Source organism: Vulpes vulpes, chromosome 9 (assembly GCF_048418805.1).
Source record: "Vulpes vulpes isolate BD-2025 chromosome 9, VulVul3, whole genome shotgun sequence".
Taxonomy (NCBI): Eukaryota; Metazoa; Chordata; class Mammalia; order Carnivora; family Canidae; genus Vulpes; species Vulpes vulpes.
In genome coordinates this window covers 25,314,109-25,334,683 of record NC_132788.1, presented here as the reverse complement: position 1 = coordinate 25,334,683, position 20,575 = coordinate 25,314,109, and the positions used below count along the sequence as shown (strand labels likewise).

The window sequence follows — 20,575 nt, the reverse complement described above, 5'->3', positions numbered from 1 at the left end:
ATTATTATGCCCATTTCACAGATAAGGAAATGGAAGCTCAGACAACTTGAGCAACTTGCCCAGAGCAGCAACACCGGTGAGTGGTAAATGAAGGACTTCAAATCCACAAGCCAGGGCTTTGTTCATTCAGCTCACTGCCTCCCCACAGGCCTGGAGGGCAGCCTGGGTGAGGAAGTCAGGAAAGGTCCCCTAGGATTGTCCCAGCTGTAGAAAATCAAAACCTGGCTCTGGGGAGATATCGTCCATTGACTTCATTCATTCATTCATTCATTCATTCATACATTCATTCAACAAATGGCTTTTGAGCATGAGAGTTATGCACAAGGCACAGTAGTCATTCCTCTTTGGTGTTTTACCACCTGGCAGGGAGACAAATGAGTCAACAAATGCCTTGTGTAGGTGCTGTGGTAGGAAGCACCCATGGTGGTGAGTGTCACCCAACCTGCAAGGTTTGGAGGCAAGGAGGATGGGATGGGAAGGAGTGGTTCTAGCGGAGGGAAGAAGGATGCAGTATGACTACTGTGGAGGGGAAGAGGCTCAGTGGAGGGGAGTTGAGGCTGGAGAGAGCAGGGGAGCCAGGAGGGTTGTTTGGGCCTTTGAAAGGTTTGAATAAAGAGGAGACCTGTCCATCAGCCTCTTGAGTGTAGGAGCCAGTGCAGACATGGGAGGGGGGAGCAGGGAGGAACCCATGATGTGGGGTGTGGGGTGACTGTGGGCATGCCAGTCTTGGCTGTCCTTCCCAGCCCAGCAACAGCACCCATCTCTTTTGCTCCCACTCAAGGATACAGGAATCCTTTCTGAGGTGTACAGCTTCCAGGCCCACCTCATGTCCAGGATGCAGCCTTATTGGCTAGGAGAAGGTGATCAGCATCCCCTCTCCATTAAGGGGTCACATCGCTGCCCAGAGCCACTCATCTCATTAGGGGCTGATCTAGAACTGTGTCTGAGTCCTTTGGTGCAACAAAATACCCCAGCCTGGGTAGCTTCTCAGCTACAGCCATCTGATACAGTCTGCAGGCTGCAAGTCTCTGGTCAGGGCCCTCTTCTGGGTCACAGACTTCTCGCTGAGTCCTCACATAGTGGAAGAGGTGAGGTTGCTCTCTGGAGTTTCTTTAATTATTTTTTAATTTTTATTTATTTATGATAGTCACACACACAGAGAGAGAGGCAGAGACACAGGCAGAGGGAGAAGCAGGCTCCATGCACTGGGAGCGCGACGTGGGATTCGATCCCGGGTCTCCAGGATCGCCCCTGGGCCAAAGGCAGGCGCTAAACCACTGCACCACCCAGGGATCTCTCTCTGGAGTTTCTTATGAGAGCATTCATCATCCCATTCACAAGGGCTCACCCCTCATGACTTAAGCACATCCCAGAGGCCCCACCTCCAGATTCCATCACACTGGGCATTAGGGTTTCAACATATGAATTTAGGGGTCACACAAAGCAAACTGGAACCCAGAGCCTCTGGGGACAGATCTGGGGGCTATTCAGAGTGCATCACTCTATGTGCCAGCCTCATGGGTAAAGATTCAGTTTGGCCTTGGACCTTCCAAGTTGGAAAATCAAAGACCTTATCATAGCAATAGAACTTGAGGGATGCCTGGGAGGCTCAGAAGCTGAGTGTCTGCCTTTGGCTCAGGGCATGGTCCTGGGGTTCAGGGATCGAGTCTCTTATCGGGTTCCGGGCAGGGAGACTGCTGCTCCCTCAGCCTATGTCTCTGCCTCTCTCTACGTGTCAAATAAGTAAGTAAGTAAGTAAATAAATAAATAAATAAATAAATCTACTGAAAGAAAGAAAGAAAGAAAGAAAGAAAGAAAGAAAGAAAGAAAGAAAGAAAGAAAGAAAGAAAGAAAAAGAGCTTGACTCTTGCCACAGAGGACAGACGGTCCGGACAGGATCTGAAGCACATCTTCCCTGGCCCTGGGCTCTGCTCAAACTTTCCCTCCCAGCAGATAGGGGCTCCAAGGAGAGCACAAGAGCCCCCCGGAAGAGCCCAGACATACTAGTCATGTTCTGCCCAGGGGATGAGAGCCACGGTGTCCTTCTGCTCACCCACAGCCTGGGGCAGGGACAGCCTGACACCTGCAGAGAGGCAGCTGTGACTGCAGCCTCTACTTTGCCGGGCAGAGTGGTCTGTCGCCGCCCAAGTAGAGACCTTTGAGAAACCTTCACTTGAGTCAACAGCTTTGCTTGAAAATCAGTCCATGAACAGTTTGCTTTCTAGAGGTGTTTGGAAAAAAAATTTTAATTTTTTTTCCCCGGACCCTAAAGTTGCCTCTAGCAGCACATTTCAATGACACCACTTGCTTTCTTTCCTAACAGTATTATTCTGGCTCCTTCTCAGAGGCCAAACCGAAGATCAAATAATGAATAATATTTTCTCCAGGCTTCTAAGTGTGTTCCTACACAGCACTGATTAAAACAATAAGCTGGACCTTTTGGTGAAGTTATATAAACCATCAGACAGTTTACACAAACCATTTCCAAGTTTCAAGCATTCAGTCTCATAGAGAATACGGCGCATTCCGTCCTTTCATACACGGCTGAGAAAATGGCCTGGATTTCATACTCAGTCTCTCTTCAACATCAGTCAGAGCGTAATTGTGACTGTTGGGCTAGGATGCCTTAGATCTGAGCCTCAGAAACGGGGGTTAAACGAAATGCCCTTGATCACCTCAGGATTCCTTCTGTCTTCCTGCATCTGTGCTAATCCCAACAAGCCTCAATCCAGCTCATTCGCAGCTCCTCTGGTTTGCCCTGGGTGCACGGGTTTCTCTGGGGTGAGCTTTAGAGATAGATTTGCAAACCTCTGCCCCCAAATGTGCTTGCAGGTGTGCACAGGGCCGTGTCTCAAGCCATTGTCCCCATCTTGTTGTTTCTCCAAATTAAGAGAACAAATTTTCAGGGGGAAAGGTGCAAGATCACAGAAAGTGAAGGACTAGGGAATGGAAATGAAGCAGCTCAGGAACAGGGCTGCAGGGAGGCCGGGTGCTGGAGAGAAGAGGGTGTGTCCACAGGCCATATACTAGTACTCATTTGAGGAAGCACCAGCTGCTGGGGCAAAGTTGTGTTCAGAGGAATGGCTTCTTGTGCTCCTGACCATCTGCTAGTTACGTGATTTTTGTATTTTTTTCAAACTCCTTAAATCTTCAGGGCATTTTAGACCTGCAGAAAGCAGACCCAAGAAAGTGTCCTAGCACATTCCATTGGCAACTAGGAATAAAGGTATTAGCCAGAACCTTGCATTTTTACGTATTAAAAGAAACACTGACATGCTGTCTTCCCTGGAATGCCAAGACGTCATTCAGTGTTTTAGAATGAGCAAGTGAGCACAGAGCAAGTGGACAACGGGCACTGAGGAAGGAAGCAAATCATCCAGATTGCCCCCAAAATGCCGCTTCTCTAAAATGCTGCAGGGGCCGTTGCTTAAGAACAAAACACTCTCTTCCCCAACCACCCCAGTTTGCCCCAGATCAGGGAGGCTTTTAGGATGTGGGACTTGGGGAGCTAAAACCAGGAGGGTTCTGGGCAAACCTTGGGTGATCGTGGTGATCACCCCAATTTTTAGCTTTTGTGGTTTCTTTAATTGTGGTAATATATATATGTGTGTATATATAATGTAAATATAAATATATATAAAACGTAAAATTACCATGTAACCATTTTTAAGCATACAAGTCATTAGGTACATTCCCAGTCTTGTGCGATCATCACCACCGTCCATCTCCAGAAGTGCGTTCTTCTTCCCCAACTGAAACTTTGTCCCCAGAAGACACTAACTCCCCATTCTCCTCTTCCCCCCCAGCTGCTTGCAACCCCCATTCTCTGTTCTGCCTCTCTGAGTTTGACTACTTAGATTCGTCATATAAGTGGCAAGTCTCTCACTTACAGATCATGCTGTAGCATACGCCAGGATGGCTGAATAACATGCCACTGGATGGACAGGCCGCATTTTGTTGATCTGTACATCCATCAGTGGACACGCGGGTGGCATCCATCTCCTGCCTCTTACGAATAATGCTGCTACGGACACAAGTGTACGAGTATCTCTGTTCAAGCCCCTGCTTACAATTCCTGCAGGGAGATATGCCCAAGATGAATTGCTGGGTCATGTAGTAATTCTCTGTTTAATTTTTTTGAGGGACTGCCATATTGTTCTCCACATCAGTTTAAGGCAATGTTTGCTTTTATTCCACCCCACTCAGGGATCCCTGGGTGGTGCAGCGGTTTAGCGCCTGCCTTTGGCCCAGGGCGCGATCCTGGAGACCCGGGATCGAATCCCACATCGGACTCCCAGGGCATGGAGCCTGCTTCTCCCTCTGCCTGTGTCTCTGCCTCTCTCTCTCTCTCTCTCTGTGATGACTCTCTGTGATGACTATCAGAAATAAATAAAAATTTAAAAAAAAATTTATTCCACCCCACTCAGAGGCAGAAGTCAGCCCGTCTTCTAACTCCCCCTGAGAGCAGATCGCTCTCACATGAGGTACTTGTGTGAATTTCCTCGCCTGGCCATCCTACCTGCGTTGGCTACAGCCGCGCATGGCCATTGCTGCAAAGTCACCCATCTGCCACCTCTTTCGTGAGCTTCCTCATCTGATAGGAACACGCCCTGTCACCACAATGTGCTGATGGCCACAACACGCTGCCATTTCTTCCCCTTTCACCGAGCACTCTGCCCTAATTACAGGATTACTGGAATTGTAGGCGCGCCTCTGAGAATCCAGCAAGCGCCTTTATTCTGCAGGAACAACAGGCCACCCTGGGAAGGGGATTAGAAATCGGCACGTCCTACAGTTGAGCCTTTGCCAGGGAGAACATTAACCCATACTCTGATGGTTGAGTCAGCGGGCCCAGGGTGACCTAGGGCCAGCATCTCAGTTTCTTTAATAAAGTCTCATAAGTGGGAGGTTCTGGCCACTTTCCACGTTCTGCACCTTGGCTTGGAGAGAAAGAGCTTAACCGGTGAACCTCTTACCTTTGTCTGACTGGCAGCGTTCAGCTCACTTGGCATGCCACTTATTATCTACCGTGCTTCTCGTAGTCTTGGAAAAGACAGTGTCCCTTCTCTCTAGATGAAGAGACAGAAGTTCAGAGAGTGTTAGTGACTCACCCAAGGCCACACAGCTCATGAGGAGGGGCTTCCACTGGAACCCAGATCCAAACCCCAGAACAGAGGATTTCCCACTTCAATGGGTTCTGGGATCCAGCCCAGTTCCAGGTAAGCAGAAGCCATGGAAGGGCCACCAGCTCTGGGCTCTGAGGGGCCTGGGGTGATCCAAGGGCACCATGCCCCGGCTGGCCGATCCTGGACAGTCCCTTAACTTCTCTGAGTTGGTTTCCTCCTCTGTAAAACAGACTGAAATACCTCTCATCTAGAGCTGTGAGCAGATGCAGTGAAGTAATAACGTCAGTTGACACTTCACCTGACAGTATATGGCAGGAGATGGGGCGTGAGATCATAGATGCCTGAGTACCTCGTTGGCAGAGCAGAAAAAAAAAAGCGAGGGGGGCCTGACTCACTGTAATAGGATCAGCAAAGACATATGTTCACTAAACATATCTGGAAAAGGTTTAATTTCTAAAAAGCCTCATAGCTATATGAACCTTGTGAAATAAACCAGTCACAAAAGAACCAATTCTGTATGATTCCACTTATATAAGGTACATCAAGCAGTCAAATTCACAGAGATGGTGAAATGGTGGTTGAGAGGGGAAGGGGGGTGGGAGTTGTTTAATGGGGACAGAATTTCAGTTTTAAAAGATGAAGAGGTCTGGAGGTGGATGGTGGGGATGGTTGCATACCAGTGAGGATGTGCTTAACACCACTGAACTGTATGCTTAAAAGCAATTAATATGGTAAAAATGTTGGGTTATGTGTATTTTTGCCACAATGAAAAAAAAACAAAAGAAAAATTTTAGGCGGTGTGTTGGGAGTGGGGTGGGGAATCTGCACATTTTGCTTAGGTTTTTAAATTTTATTTTTATTTTTTAGCAATGGGAGCTCATTTCTGTATAGATTTGGTCTGATTACCAGAGTTAGCTCTTTTCTTTCTTTCTTTCTTTCTTTCTTTCTTTCTTTCTTTCTTTCTTTTTTTTAAGATCTCTTATTTATTTATTCACAAGAGACACAGAGAAAGACAGAGAGGGAGAGACACAGGCAGAGGGAGAAGCAGGCTCCACGCAGGGAGACTGGCGCAGGACTCAATCCCGGGACTCCAGGATCATGCCCTGGGCGGAAGGCAGGCGCCAAACCGCTGAGCCACCCAGGCCTCCCCTGGAGTTACCTCTTAAGGCAGGGCAGAAATACCTCAAATTAATGTACAAGTCACCCTTGGGAAATCCTTTAGTGAGAATAGGACCAACACAGCCGGTTTTCCCTGTGGCATTGGAAGTGTTTCTCTGAACATCAGATGCAGTGGCTGATTTACGTTCAGGGGTCGTAACAAAATATATACTCTGAGTGACTAGTAGGGCAGATACTAACACTGAGGCGCCCTCAGAACCAGGGTCTGCAGGGAAAACAGCCCCTTCCCCATCCCCCGTCATGGTCCTTTGGGAGTACAAACAAGTCGAATGGCCAGAATCCTCAGCCCTGTTGAAAGTATGGTCTTATTTCTCTTGATTCTCTTATGCAGAGTCAAATGAGTCCAAGCTGAATGAGTCTGTGAAGTGGCTTCATCAAGGTGGCCTTGGGCCAGTCAAAGAAAACTGGACATATGCCTTACTCTCACCCCTCTTTCCCGCTAACTCTGATGGGATTTCAACCCTAAATTGTTCTCTGACCTTTGACTTGATCTATTGGCCATAGGAAAATAGACCTTTTCTTCTATCAGGCACCCCTATGGGCCACATCTCACAGATACTCCTAGACACCTGCTCAAACCTGAAATTCTCCGACCTTAAGGATCTTTTCAGACCTCAGATCCAATCTCAGGGCCAAAGCTTAAATCAAAACCATGAAGTTCCCATCTTTTCAAAGAGCTCTATCTTCAAATGATAAAATACTCCCAGAGAAGTGGTTCAATCAAGACTCCTCAAAGACCATATTAAATAAAGCAATGGGCATGAGCTGGCGCTGTCTTTCAGACAAATTTGACCACTATCTCCTTCAGAAGGGTTTTAGACAACGCCTAGCCCACTTCCATGCATGACCAATGAACACCTAGCCCACTTCCAAGCTCCATGACAAATGAATGAATGGCCAACTGCCCTGTGATGAGCGAGCCATCATTAATTTGGTGCTGTTCTAAATCAGTAGAGTTTTTTTTTAAAAGATTTACTTATTCATTTGAGGGAGAGGGCAGAAGGAGAGGGAGAGAATCTCAAGCAGACTCCCCATTGAGCGTGGATCCCAGGACCCTGAGACCATGACCTGAGCCAAAATCAAGAGTCTGACACCTAACCACCTGGGCACTGCCCAGGTGCCCCAATAGAATTTCTGATTGGCAATAAAATTTGGGTTTTTATGCCCAAGGATTAAGAAACTAACAAACAGGAGCTATGAACTTTAATACCAATTTTGCCATTAAATATTTTGCTGATCCCCATGCAAGACTTTTTTTTAAAGCTTTTTATTTATTTATCCATGAGAGATACACAGAGAGAGGCAGAGACATAAGCAGAGAGGGAGAAGCAGGCTCCCTGAGGGAGCCTTATGTGGGACTCAATCCCAGGACCCCAGGATCACTCCCTGAGCCAAAGGCAGATGCTCAGCCACTGAGCCACCCAAGCATCCCTCCCATGCAAGATTTTTTATCTTGATTTTTCTTATCTGCGAAATGGAAAGAAAGGGGATCTGTAGAAATACATTTAAACATGAAAGAGGAAAAAAAAGAACAATAAAATGCTTATTGGTGAAGTTGCTTATTTTTCTACGAGGCAATGCACTGGATTCCAAACCTTAACAGGGTAAAAGTGAGACCATTTGTATTCACTTGCATAACAGTGGGAGGTGTCCCCCTGGGATCTCATGGTTGGTTTCTCCACATCAGTTTGGTTCCAAGCACCATGTGAAGGATGTGGCTGAGCTTGAAGACACAAAACTGCAACAACAATAGCCACTTGCAATGACAGGCAGAGTAAACAGTGAGAAGGAATCAGATTTGTATCAAGTAGGAGCAGCTGAGGACCTGTCCTATTGACAAGGGTTATTAATGGAAAGTGCTGGGATGCCTGGGTGGTTCAGTGGTTGAACGTCTGTCCCTGGCTCAGGTCATGATCCTGGGGTCCTGGGATCGAGTCCTGCATCAGGCTCCCCGCAGGGAGCCTGCTCCTTCCTCTGCCTATGTCTCTGCCTCTCTCTGTGTCTATCATGAATAAATAAATAAATAAAATCTTTTAAAAAAATTAATTGAAAGTGCTGGGAGCCTGAGGAGATCCTGTGAGCTCCAATTCCCATCTCTGCTATGGCACCACTGTGAAACTGAGAACTGTTTGACATTCTTCCAGACTTGTAATCTATTCAGCCAACCTGCTCTGCTGATCCCTCGGGGCTGGCTGTATAGTACTAATAAAGTTAGCATGAGGATGAATTTTGGAAACTGTAAAGATGTTAGACCAGGTGTGGGGGTATTATCACTCCCCTTCCTTAATAGAAAAGGCATCGAAAAGATCATGAGCCTTTTGTTAGTTCACTGAGTGCAGGACTAGCTCCATGCCCCACCCTCCTCAACAGTAGCAAAGGAACCAGGACTTCCTTGTCGGTGGCTTGGGCACTGGAGACTGATTGTCTGGATTTCTCATCTCAACTCTGCCATTTATGCCCTTTGTGGCTTGACATAGTGACCGACTTCGTCAGCTTCTGTCTCTTCATCTCTAACTGGTGGATGGTGATGGTGATTTTACTCAGAGTTGCAGCATGTTGATATACCCGTTATAGACTGAATTTTTGTGTCACCCCTCCAAATTCACATGTTGAAGCCCTTACCCCCGGAGTGATGGTATTTAGAGGTGTGCCTTTAGGAGGTAATTAGAGTTTGAGTCATAAGAGTGGGGCCCCCATCATGAGATTGATGCCCTTATGAAAGGAAAGAAAGCTGAGCTTTCTGTCTCCATCATGTGAGGATAAACCAAGAAGGTGGCCATTTCAAGCCAGGAAGAAGGTCCTCCCTAAGGATGGCATCAGCCCACCCCTTGATCTTGGACTTCCTGACCACGAGAACTATGAAAAATCTTAGTTTGTCTATTGGTTAATCTTCCCAGTCTGTGGTATTTTGTATGGCAGCCTGAGCAGATTAATAGATTCCTGAAGAGCTTAGAACAGTGCCCGGTTCATAGTAAAACACTCAGTAAATATTGGCATATATTTACATATTTGTTTGGTTTTTTTTTGAAACTTTATTATGAAATATTGCAGACAGAGGCACCTGGGTGGCTCAGTGGGTTGAGCATCCAACTCTTGGTTTCAGTTCAGGTCATGATCTCAGGATCATGGGATGGAGCCTGGTGTCGGGCTCAGTGGGAAGTCTGTTTAAGGATTCTCTCTCTCTCTCTCCCTCTGCCCCTTCCCCTGCTTTCTCTCTCTCTCTCTCTCTCTCTCTCTCTCAAATAAATAAAATCTTTTTAAAAACATTGCAGGCCTTCTAGAATGTTTAAAGGTTTAAAGAATAACAGCATAACCACTACCCAGCCTGAGGTATGAAATATTACCAATACAGCTGAAGCCCTCATATACCTTCCCCAACCACCTTCTTTCCTTCCCACCCAGAGGTAATCATGCTCCTGAATTTGGTACTTATCACTCCCGTGCATTCCTTTATACTCTTACTCCATCCCCATCTGTACATATCTGTAAACAATGAGACTGAAATTTTAAGTAAGCCAGGACTGACATATGTCTCTTCCAGACAGACTTAGACATAGTATCTAGCCTAGCACAAAATATTGTTGGACGGGCGCCTGGGTGGTTCAGTTGGTAAGTGTCTGCCTTGGGCTCAGGTCATGATCTCAGGGTCCTGGGACTGAGCACCCATCAGGCTCTCTGCTCAGCAGGGAGCTTGCTTCTCCCTCTCCCTCTGCCTGCTGCTCCCCCTGCTTGTGTGCTCTCTCTCTCTCTCTCTCAAATAAATACAATCTTTTTAAAAACAACAAAGTATTGTTTAGGAAACCCATCTGTCCCCATGTGTCATCTTGCTCTGTGTGTGCTTTCACCCTCCTGAACAGGGACTGTCCAATATCTCCAGGTGGACCAATCGACGATGCGAGCCATCGAGCCATTAATCAGGTCTCCAATCAGCAGGTGTGTGTTTGTCAGAGGCGACGGAGCGGCAACCCCCAGCCCCTTTCTTGGCTGACACCTCCTCTCCTCCCTTCCAGATGGAGATGCGGCTGCAGGACCAGCAGCTGGCCAGACAGCTCATGCGGCTGCGCAGTGACATCAACAAGCTGAAGATCGAGCAGACCTGTGACCTGCACCGGAGGATGCTCAACGATGCCACCTACGAGCTGGAGGAACGGGACGAGCTGTCTGATCTCTTCTGCGACTCCCCGCTGGCCTCCTCCTTCAGTCTCTCCACCCCGCTCAAGCTCATCGGAGTCACCAAGATGAACATCAACTCCCGGAGGTTCTCTCTGTGCTGAGAAGCCCTGGAAGGGGGCGCGGGGGTGGGGTGCAGAGCAGAGTGTTTGGGAGGCGGGGAGGGGACGTGGCAAGGGAGTTGAGGCTGAGTTACCCTGAGTGGGTCTCCCCAGAGGCAGGACTTCCCTGTGACTGGTGAACCTGGACCCTCAGACCCACAGCAGGTGCTCTCCCCGGGGGCTCCGGCTGTGGAGCCCAACAACCCCCTGACTGTCTGTGACCCAGAGTGTCCTGCAGAAGGGCCGCTCCATCCAGATGTTCAATGAGACCTGGCTCCCAGCATGACACATCTCCATCCTCCCCTCACTCACCCATATTCCTGTTTCCCGGAATCCCTGGTGCTATGATCTGGGATCCCAAAGGGGGACCCCCAGAGCTGTAATTCTTGCAGAAAGCTTCCCCAAGGACACTGCACATCCAGGGAGGAGGTGATTAGGTGTGTCAGATGAACCCATCTCCTGTTGCTGTCCTCTAAGTACAGGCTCAAGTTCACCGTAAACAGGTGACTTAGCAGCCCTAACAGGGACTCACCTGGAAAGGAAAACCAGAAGGAATGACAAAGTGGGGGCTTGGGGACGCAGCCCCACAGCCCTGGCCAGCGCCTCTGGGGAGCGGCTGGTCTGGGCAACTGTCAGTCTTAGACCTTGGCACCACCAGCACCGTGTAAATTGTTTCCAGCGCGTGCCAGGACACACCAGGGAATGTGGGTGGAGCAAGCACAGATGCCCTCTATTGCCGCCCTGGCCGCACACACCAATCCCAGTCTCCAAAGAGCCCCTTGGGGAGTGCCTGAGAGAACCAGGCAAGTGTGTCGGTGGATTTCCCACCACCGAATTCTCCTGATGGCGTCACTTTTGTCCCCTTCTTGCCCTCCCCAGAGAGACTCCACGGAGCTCAGGAGCTCACCCTGAGCCTCCTCTGACATTCTGTGCCTGATTTAAACGACTAATTTTAATTGAATCAGACTGTTACTAATCTGTTGCTAACTTGTTAACAACTGTTTGATTTTTGTCCAAATGGTGATGCCAATTGGGTAGCTCAAGTACAGTAGTTAAGGATTTGACTGTAAAGGGTTGTCCCTGACATCGGGCATGAAGATCAGCAAGGTGAGGGCTGACACCTCAACAGGGAGGAAAGTTAACCTGATAGAATGCTGCGTGGAGCATGTTCTCCCGCCAGCTGGGGGTGAGGTGGCTTTGGACGTCACCTAGCCGAGCCTTCTTGTTCATAATGGAGTGAAGTGAAGCCAGGGAAGGAGATGACTTTCCTCAGGTTTCATAGCTCCTTAGTGGCTGTAGAATATCAACATGTTAAATCATTATTAAAAATGCCTAGACCAATCATATATCAATGAACCTGAACCCCAAAGATGGTCCTAATGCTTTGCCAAACCCACAAACTGCCAAGCCCTCTACTCTCCACCTTGTGCAGCCCCTACATGTACCTCTCACTTTGCAAGTCAGAATAGTTGGGTCAAAGTCAGAGCAATGCCTGGAAAGTAGACCCGCAGTCCATGCATTTACCAATCACATTTCCATAGTCGAAGTAAGGTGTCCTGATGTTCTTTCATGTTTCATCTTCCTGTTTAGTCTCACTGGGGCCTATGCACACTTTTACACACACACACACACACACACACACCCTGACTCACATTGGTTGTTTTTCTTTTGTGGGCTGGCAGTGGGAGGATGTGAATGAATGGTCCCTAGTTAGAAAAGAACTTGGTCTCTTTCTTGTGATTTCAAAGAGCCAGAGGGTTTATGCTTCCTTCAAAGAAGGTACAGCACCACAGCTAAAATTCATTCTCAACCTGACTCTGAGCAATGACTGCAGCCTGAGGCCCAGAGGACTGGTCCACAGAAAAGACCTCAGTGCAATGCCAGGACCCTTAGACCTGCTCCCCCTCAGGCAGGGAAGGAGGGGACTTTCTCTACCCAGCGCCCTCTCTCCTCAGGGATTACATCCAAGCACTGCCAAGTCCTGCAGAGGCGTTCCTGCCAGGCTTCTCTGAGATGCCTCCTTGAGAGGGCAGGGCGGCAGGCTGGCCTGCGCACACCACTCACTCTCGAGAGGCACACAGGTACACATATGAAAACCCACACCAAAAAGCCCGTTGCATATTCTGAAAGTAATGCCAAACTGGTGTTTTGGTTTTTTTTTTTTTCTTTCTAGAAATCAGTCATTATAGTAATTGAAAAAATTGGATTCTACTAAAGCTGAGTGATATAGTTGATTTTGTCAATCCAATGGAGTTGGCATCAGCTGGGCAATTTATTGTTCGGGTCATCTAATGGTCCCTTCCCATCTTTGTTCTCTGAGAGGAAGCCCAGATCAAGAAACACTTTTTCTGAATAGATTAGATGTCTCCTCTTTTTTGCTTAGCTCACCCCAAGAGAATTTAATCTGGGGGCGAGGATGGTGGAGAAAGGGGAGGGGACCAGAGATGACAGCAGAGGGGGACAGACCGGGTGCGTCCCCTGACTCATCATCCAGTGTCCGGGAGTTCCCTTAGTCCCACAGGAAACACAATTAACTCACCCGGTCTGTTCAGCTGTGTGAAGTCCCTGCCTGGTTGGGGGGATCAAGAGATGTCTATGGATCACCTGCAACCTAACCTGTGCCATCGCAGCATCCTGGGGCCACCTTCTGGTGTCCCACCTATACACAGTACTATTTGCAGTCTGACTCATTATCTACCCACCTCTGTGTCATCCCCAAGGACCCTGAGTGTAAACCACGAGGTCTCCACTGACACTGCCATTACATAGCAGTGTGTGATGCCTTCACGGACTCAGCAGAGATCACAGAGGCCCGGAGAGCCTGGGGAGGCTAGAGAGGGCCTGATCCGGCCCCGGGCCTCCTCCCTGTAGCAATACCAAGTGCTATTACATAATCAATGGACAATTTATAATCTTATTTTTATTATTATTTGTTTCTATATTGCTGTTAGAAAAAGTGAAATAAAAATATTTCAAAAGAAGATACTATATAAGGAGGAGAGATTTCTTTTCTTTTACCTTGTTCCTATTGTAGCACATACAGAAAGAGAGAGGAGGGGAGGGAGGGAGGTTGGAAGGAAGGAAAGAAGTGTGGGTGGAGGTGGATGGGTTTGGGACACGCTTTTGGATATACTTTGGAGGTAAAGCCAACAAGACATGCTGACAGCTTGGATGTGGTGTGTGAAGAAGACGGAGGAATTAAGAACCACCCTCTGGCCAGCAGCTGGACAGAGGGGGTGCCATTTACTGAGATGAAGAAGCTTTGAGGGGAGCATGATTGGGGCAGAGGGGCAACACCCAGTAGTTGTGTCTCAAGCATGGTACATTTAAATGCCTATTAGACATCCAAGTGGGGAGTGTATAAGTGGTTGAATATAGGGATCTGGATTACAGGAAATGGCCAATGTTGGAGACATAAATTTGGGATTCTGGCATAGGATATTTGGATGACATTAAAAGTACCATGCCTGTATAAATTCCTGAAGGAAGAGAGAGAGGACATAAAAGAAGAAGGAGCTGCGATGCCTGGGTGGCTCAGTTGTTGAGCATCTGCTTTTGGCTCAGGTCATGATCCTGGGGTTCTGGGATTGAGTCCCACATCGGGATCCCTAAGGGGAGCCCACTTCTTCCTCCGCCTGTATCTCTGCCTCTCCTTCTGTGTCTCTCATGAATAAATAAATAAAACCTTAAAAAAAAAAAAAAAAAAGCAAGAGTCAGGGGCTAAGTACAGCATCCTAAGACCCTGACATCTAGAGGTCTGGGGATGGAATGGAAGGCAATGCCCAGTCAATGAGGGGAGCAGAGTGACATTTTAGGGATGATACAGCTTCTCCACTCAGGGACACAGCCTGATGCTACCCTACCTGCCCGGTGGCCGCAGCTAAGTGTATTCGTCTGGGACTGGCGACATAGGTCAAAAACAGTGGCTTCTAGAGCCACCTACAGATTTCATCTATCTCCTTTATTTCTAAGATAGATAAGATCTGCTGACAACATTCCCTTTGGCTTCTCAGCAGGAGGAGAAGCCCTCTCCTGACTATGGCAAAGGTGCGGAGTCTGTGATCTTGGCAGCTGGGCCAGGAAGGCTGCAATGGACCCACGGGGAGGAGGAAGGCAGTGTGGCTGACGGTGGCCCTGCCAGGATAGACAGGCCTGTCACAATCCCAGGCCCTCTCTGCTGGAAACCACTCTGGAGCACTGCAAGTTTTCAGACCTGGCTATTTTTAAGTACCCTGCTCGCGGGCTCGAAGCCAACAGTGATGGAGACAGCAAGGCGGTCTCCGAAGGAAGTTGCTTTAGGAAAGGAAACCACAAACGTTTGAGGCCTTGGCAAGCAGTCATCCCCGCTCACCACGACGTGCTAGGTTCACTGTGGACATCTCCCCGACCAGCAGTCAGTGCACCGGTAGTGTGTGCAAACTCCCTGGGCCCAGCTTCATGGGCTCCTAGTGTGTCCCCTAAACCATCTCACCACACAGAGGGCCCCCCATCCCCCGCCACAGCTCCCCTACCTACTCACTTGTCCACACAAGGACAGCTGAAGTGCTAAGAAGGATGACTTGCCAGAGAACACCCAGGGTCCCAAGGCAAACCTGAGTTAGGGAGTGACAAGCCAGCCTCCCCATCTCCCTCTGGGGGATTCACCTCCCCAGTCTGTGGCCCAGGCATCACAGGGAAGGGTTGCACCCACTGCATGGGGAGCCTCACCTGGAAGGGGTGCCATGGGCTGGGGACTCTCCTCCCTGTCTGCCTGTACCAGTCAGGGTTTGGGGCAGGAAAGTGGAAGTGGCTGTGAGAATTCCAGGAGGCGAAGGACCTGATAAAGGGTTTTGGGCTACAGAACTATCAGAAGGGTCAGGGAAGTGGCTGCTGGGAGAGGTGGCTCACAGAGGTCATCTTGAAAGTGCGCTGGATTTCAGCACGCTGGGCAAGTGCCTCCCAGGGCCTCCTGCAGGACCCGAGTGGCTGCTTCTCAAGAGGCCTTCTGTCCCCACCTCTGCCTGCATCACCGCTGGGAAGTGACAGCATCACGCATGGTTGCAGACTGAGCTGTCCCCTCAAAGTTCAAATGTTGAAGTCCTGGCACCCCAGACCTCAGAATAGGACTGTATTTAGAGATAGGGCTTTCAGGGTACTTGGGTGGCTCAGTGGTTGAGCATCTGCCTTTGGCTCAGGTTGTGATCCGTGATCCTGGGGTCCTGGGATCGAGTCCCACATGGGGCTCCCTGCAGGGAGCCTGCTTCTCCCTCTGCCTATGTCTCTGCCTCTTTCTCTCTGTGTCTCTCATGAATACATAGATGGAATCTTCAAAAATAAAAAAGTAGAGATAGGGCCTTCAAGAGGTAAGTAAGGTAAAATGAGGTCACTCGTATGGACCCAATCCGAAAGGACTGATGTCCTTATAGAAACATGACATTGGGACACAGACATACACAGAGGGAAGACCATGTAAGAACACAGGGAGAAGGTGGCTGTCTGCAAGCCAAGAAGAGAGGCCTCAGGAGAACCCAACCCTGTGGACACTTTGCTGCCAGACTTGCCGCCTCCAGCAGCATGAGACAGTACATGGCTGTTACTGAGGCCACGAGTCTGAGGGACTTTGTACTGTACGGCGGGAGGAGGCTAAGACACCTGCTATTCTTCTATATCTCTCTCTACCTCTATCCCTGCTTCTCATAGTTTGCACCTGGAAGTGATGCATAGCACCTTTGCTCACATTTCTTTGGCCAGAACAAGTCACATGGCCAAACCAATCCTCCAGGAGAGGAGGGAATGCAAGCTTAATGTGTGCCCCATGCAGAGGAGAACTGGAATGTTTGGGAACAGGATAGCAATGACCACACCCAGCATTCTTCCCACCTCACCCTGAGCGACCCGCAAAAGTCCATCGGCCTGTAGCCCTAAGGACGCCTTGGCCCACAGAGTCCAAGGCATGGGATAGGCACTTGGGAGTGCACAAGATGGTGTGGTGGGGGCAAGAAGAAAAGATGAGAAGTTCTGTTAGTATTCTTAATCTCTTTCTTTCTATTTTTAACATGCTTTAAACGTGCATAATGTGGGGTGCCCGGGTGGCTCAGTCGCTTAAGTGTCTGCCTGCAGCTCAGGTCATGATCTCAGGATCCTGGGATTGACTCCGCATCAGGCTCCCTGCTCAGCGAGGAGTCTACTTCTCCATCTGCCTCTGTTGCTCTCTCCCCTTCATGCTCTCTCTCTCTCAAATAAATAAGTAAAAATCTGTTTAAAAAAATAAATAAATGTGCATAATGTGCTGCTACAGTAATACATTTTGTGAAGTGTGAAGAGGGGTATGCACAAAACACTTCTTACCACTGGAGCACAACAGCAAACAAATGAGCCTTAGCCTGCAGAGACAGATCCTGGACCTTAGCCTGCTGCTGGACACTGGGCTGGGCCGGATGGGACTCAGGGATTGATGCTTTTCTCCTGAGAGATCACACAGGTATGTCCCGTGGCAAGCGTCCCTCTGTGGACACCAGCAGCTGGTCATTGCACTTTAGTTCTTTGGCAAAAGGTACAGTACCCCTTCCAGTTAGGTCTGGGCTCTGCTCCCCTTGACCACAGAGCAGAAAACAGAGGGTGGGAGAGGAAAGATAGGGAGGATGAGAGAGAGGAAAGGGGGAGAAGGTACAAGAAAAAGCAAAAGAGGGGAGAATTTCCTAAAGTGTAGAGTTGGCACCAAGTCAGAGAACATGAAATAAACTTCCCTTCCTGAGCTGAATCCCCCACCTTTTTAATAAGGTCCTGGTTGATTCTCAGAGCAGAGCCCAGAAATCTCGGTTTCTGAGTTGGAGTCCCAGGGGGCAGGCGTGCATCCAAGGCCCAGCAGGCGCAGGAATGGCCAGGCACCCCACAAGCCGCTGGAGTCCACACACCAGCTTGAGCAAAGCAGAGCTCCCTTCCTGTCTGCCCCACCTTTGACAGGCCACAGGCCGCCTCCTGCACAGCTACCTGTCCCCTCACCAGGCCCTGCTGAAATGACCAGAGCTTAGCCCACAGAGGGAGGGGAGAGCCTGCGGGCTGGCCACATGGAGGGGGGACGTCCCTACTGCCACTGCCTGCAGGAGACACAGTAACACAAAATGTCATCTGCTGAATCCCCCCTCCTCTCTCCCACCCCAGCCTTAAGTTGGGGGTGAGCTCTGCTAACTCTAAGGAAAGACCAGACCGAATGAACCATCACAAAAATGCTGCAGGGCGTCCTTGGAGATGGAACTAGATTTTCTAAAAGCAAGTTTCTAAGTTTCCAGTCACTTCTATTTCTAGCAAAGGAGACAGTGAGTCTCCTTTAGAAAAACCTCCTGAGTGGTCCCTTTCAGGAAGTAGATGAAAGGCAAGTCAGCAGCCACTGCTCTCAGGGAGGGCGAGCTGACTCTTGGCACCTACAAGAGTAGGTCAAGCTCCCACGATGACTGCTAGGAAGGAGTGGGTAAATTGGTGTCAGGGCCTAGAAGCCTTCCAAAGAAAGGGATCTGGACGCCTTGTGGATTTTAAAGTGCTACAGCGTCTCAGAAGCACCCCTCACACCGAATGTCTGACTGCTTCCAAGGGGGGAGGCTGGATGCCATCAATCATAGACATGAAGAACCGCAAGGCTGTAGCCCTGGGAGCCCAGACCTTCTGGAGATGATAGTTTCCCCTTCAGGGGGCAAAGCAGAGAGCAAAGAGCAGCATCATGGGGTGATGAGTCTCAGGAAAGAAGGGAGAAGAGAGACACAGACATGCCGTGATGAAATGGGGCTCCGAATTAAATCCTACAAGATACAAAAGGAGCCATGGCCTCCTACCAACCCCAGGCTGCCGACATAGGGTGTATCACATGTTGTCGCATCAGGGCTGGAGCAATCAGAGTATGATCTTTTCCTACTACCAACAAAGAAGCAGGTCCAGGAGCTGAAGTGGCTGGTCAAGGTCACTGCCCAGTTGGTACAGAGCTGGAAATGCATCCTCATTCTGGCTCTTCCCAACACCCTCTCTTCCCTGCAACCCTTCCACCACCCATACCCTGGCCAGAACCTCAGAGAGGTCTGAGAAAACAAATCTGTGAAATTCTTCCTTCTGTAAACAGATTTTTTTTCAGACTTTTGTCATGGAGACCCACTGTGTTGCAGAAACCTTAAAGTGCCCTCTGCTGGAGAAACTGAGAAACCTGTTCACATGTGGATTTTTTTCCCTGGAGTTCCAGAACCACCATCATTTTACACCTGAATGTTTGATGATTCCCTTGGCGTTTGTGACTGTCATCCTTTCTACATTTGCTAAAAAAAACCAAAGTTCAGATGCTATTGCCACCACTCCAAACCCCAAATCTCTAGTTGGAGTACTCTGTCACCATGTCAGTAACCTGATAATTTTTTTTTTAAGATTTTATTTATTTATTCACAAGAGACACAGAGGCAGAGACACAGGCAGAGGGAGAAGGAGGCTCCATGCAGGGAGCCTGACATGGGACTCGATCCCGGGTCTCCAGGATCACACCCTGAGCTGAAGGCGGCACTAAACCGCTGAGCCACCAGGGTTGCCCCTGCTAAAATTTTTTAATATTGAATTTGTGCCAAGCACTGCACCTGTTCCAGGAAACACACACTTTGGTTGCCTTCACACCGTCTAAAGCAAAACTCATGTCTTATCTTAGTTCCAGAATGCAATCCTTTATAAAGAAAATAAGCTAGCCGCTAACCTGAAAATGGTAGGTGAAGTTTTTAAATCTATTGTTTCATTTGGTACCTTCCTTCTCGCTTTTCCAAGCTACAGTTCCTAATTATCATGGCCATTTCCCCCAATTATACTGAGGAGGGAGAAAGCTTTCCATCTTTCTATCACTTGCTTTCTCAAAACACCTGAATCACCCCAGGTTTTCCCATCATGGGCTTCACTCAGGTTCAAAACTCTAGCAGCCCCCCTCAGCCAGCAGCAGAGATCTGGCTTTCTCCTCAAGAGAGACAACTTTCTCAGTGACTCAATTTGCCCCTTCCGTCTTTCTGCTGGTCCCCTCTCTGTCCATCTTTGTTCCCATGAGTTAGGAACAAAATTATTACATTCGCAAGCCCTCCCCCTTGCCTATTGTGTGCTTCCTCATGACTCACTGGGCTTCTTTGGATGTGTCTCAATTCATTTTGATCTTGTGATCTTGCTTGCTTTGTTCTGTTTTCTTAACCTCTTGGAGAAGCAGCCTCTCAGATTTGCACCCCTCTCTCCAGATGGCCACCTTCCTTTCCAACCAACAGCATACTTGCACTTTCACTGTCCCTGGCAGCAGACCAAGATCTAAACTGTCATGACAGCAAACTCCATGTGATACATTACTAAGAAAGTTTTTTAAAACAAACAAACAAAGTAGGAGGGGAGAGGAGGGACTTTCTGGAGCTTACTCTTAACCCGAGTTCAAAAAATACTGCAATTCAGACCTATCATTTTTTTCTCAAAACCTGAATGCAAAACTGATTGAAAGGAAGGTTTAAACAACCCAAACCAATCCAAACAACCTCTATAATCTCAGGAATTGGACGTGTGATTCTCTCTTTCTAGACCAGCCCAAATTCCAAATTGATGTTTGTCACCAAATGTTAAATTGTTAAGTGTGAACATCTTAACTTTAAGCAACAAAACTGTGCAATAACTTTTTTTAGATTTTATTTATTTATTAGACAGAGAGAGAGAAAAAGCACAAGCAGAGGGAGATGGAGCAGCAGGCTCCCTGCTAAGCAAGGAGCCTGATGCGGGGCTCAATCCCAGGACTCTGGGACCATGACCTGAGCTGAAGGCAGATGCTTAACTGACTGACTGAGCCACCCAGGCACTCCTATATGATAACTCTTAACATCAGAATATTTCTGACCTATGGTCTACATCAGTGATTAATGTATATTACTATGTGTGTGTATTTGATCTCTGCCCCTTTGTGCATTTGATCCTCTTTTCCTGTGAGTACCTGACTCCACACTAAGGCTATAAGTTTCCTCTTTAAACTCCTAGCGCCTA

General features: G+C 48.5%; 1 protein-coding gene across 2 annotated transcripts in view; it reads left to right on the top strand.

Moving 5' to 3' along the window:
• FAM167A (family with sequence similarity 167 member A) overlaps nt 1-13,554 on the top strand; it is a 44,683-nt gene extending 31,129 nt beyond the window's left edge. For both annotated transcript variants that reach the window (XM_072719645.1, XM_026007818.2), the window contains exon 4: nt 10,316-13,554. In XM_072719645.1, the coding sequence (XP_072575746.1) occupies nt 10,316-10,579 (264 nt within the window). In that variant the 3' untranslated portion in view covers nt 10,580-13,554. The remainder of the gene's footprint in view (nt 1-10,315) is intronic.
• Nucleotides 13,555-20,575: the final 7,021 nt, after the last annotated feature.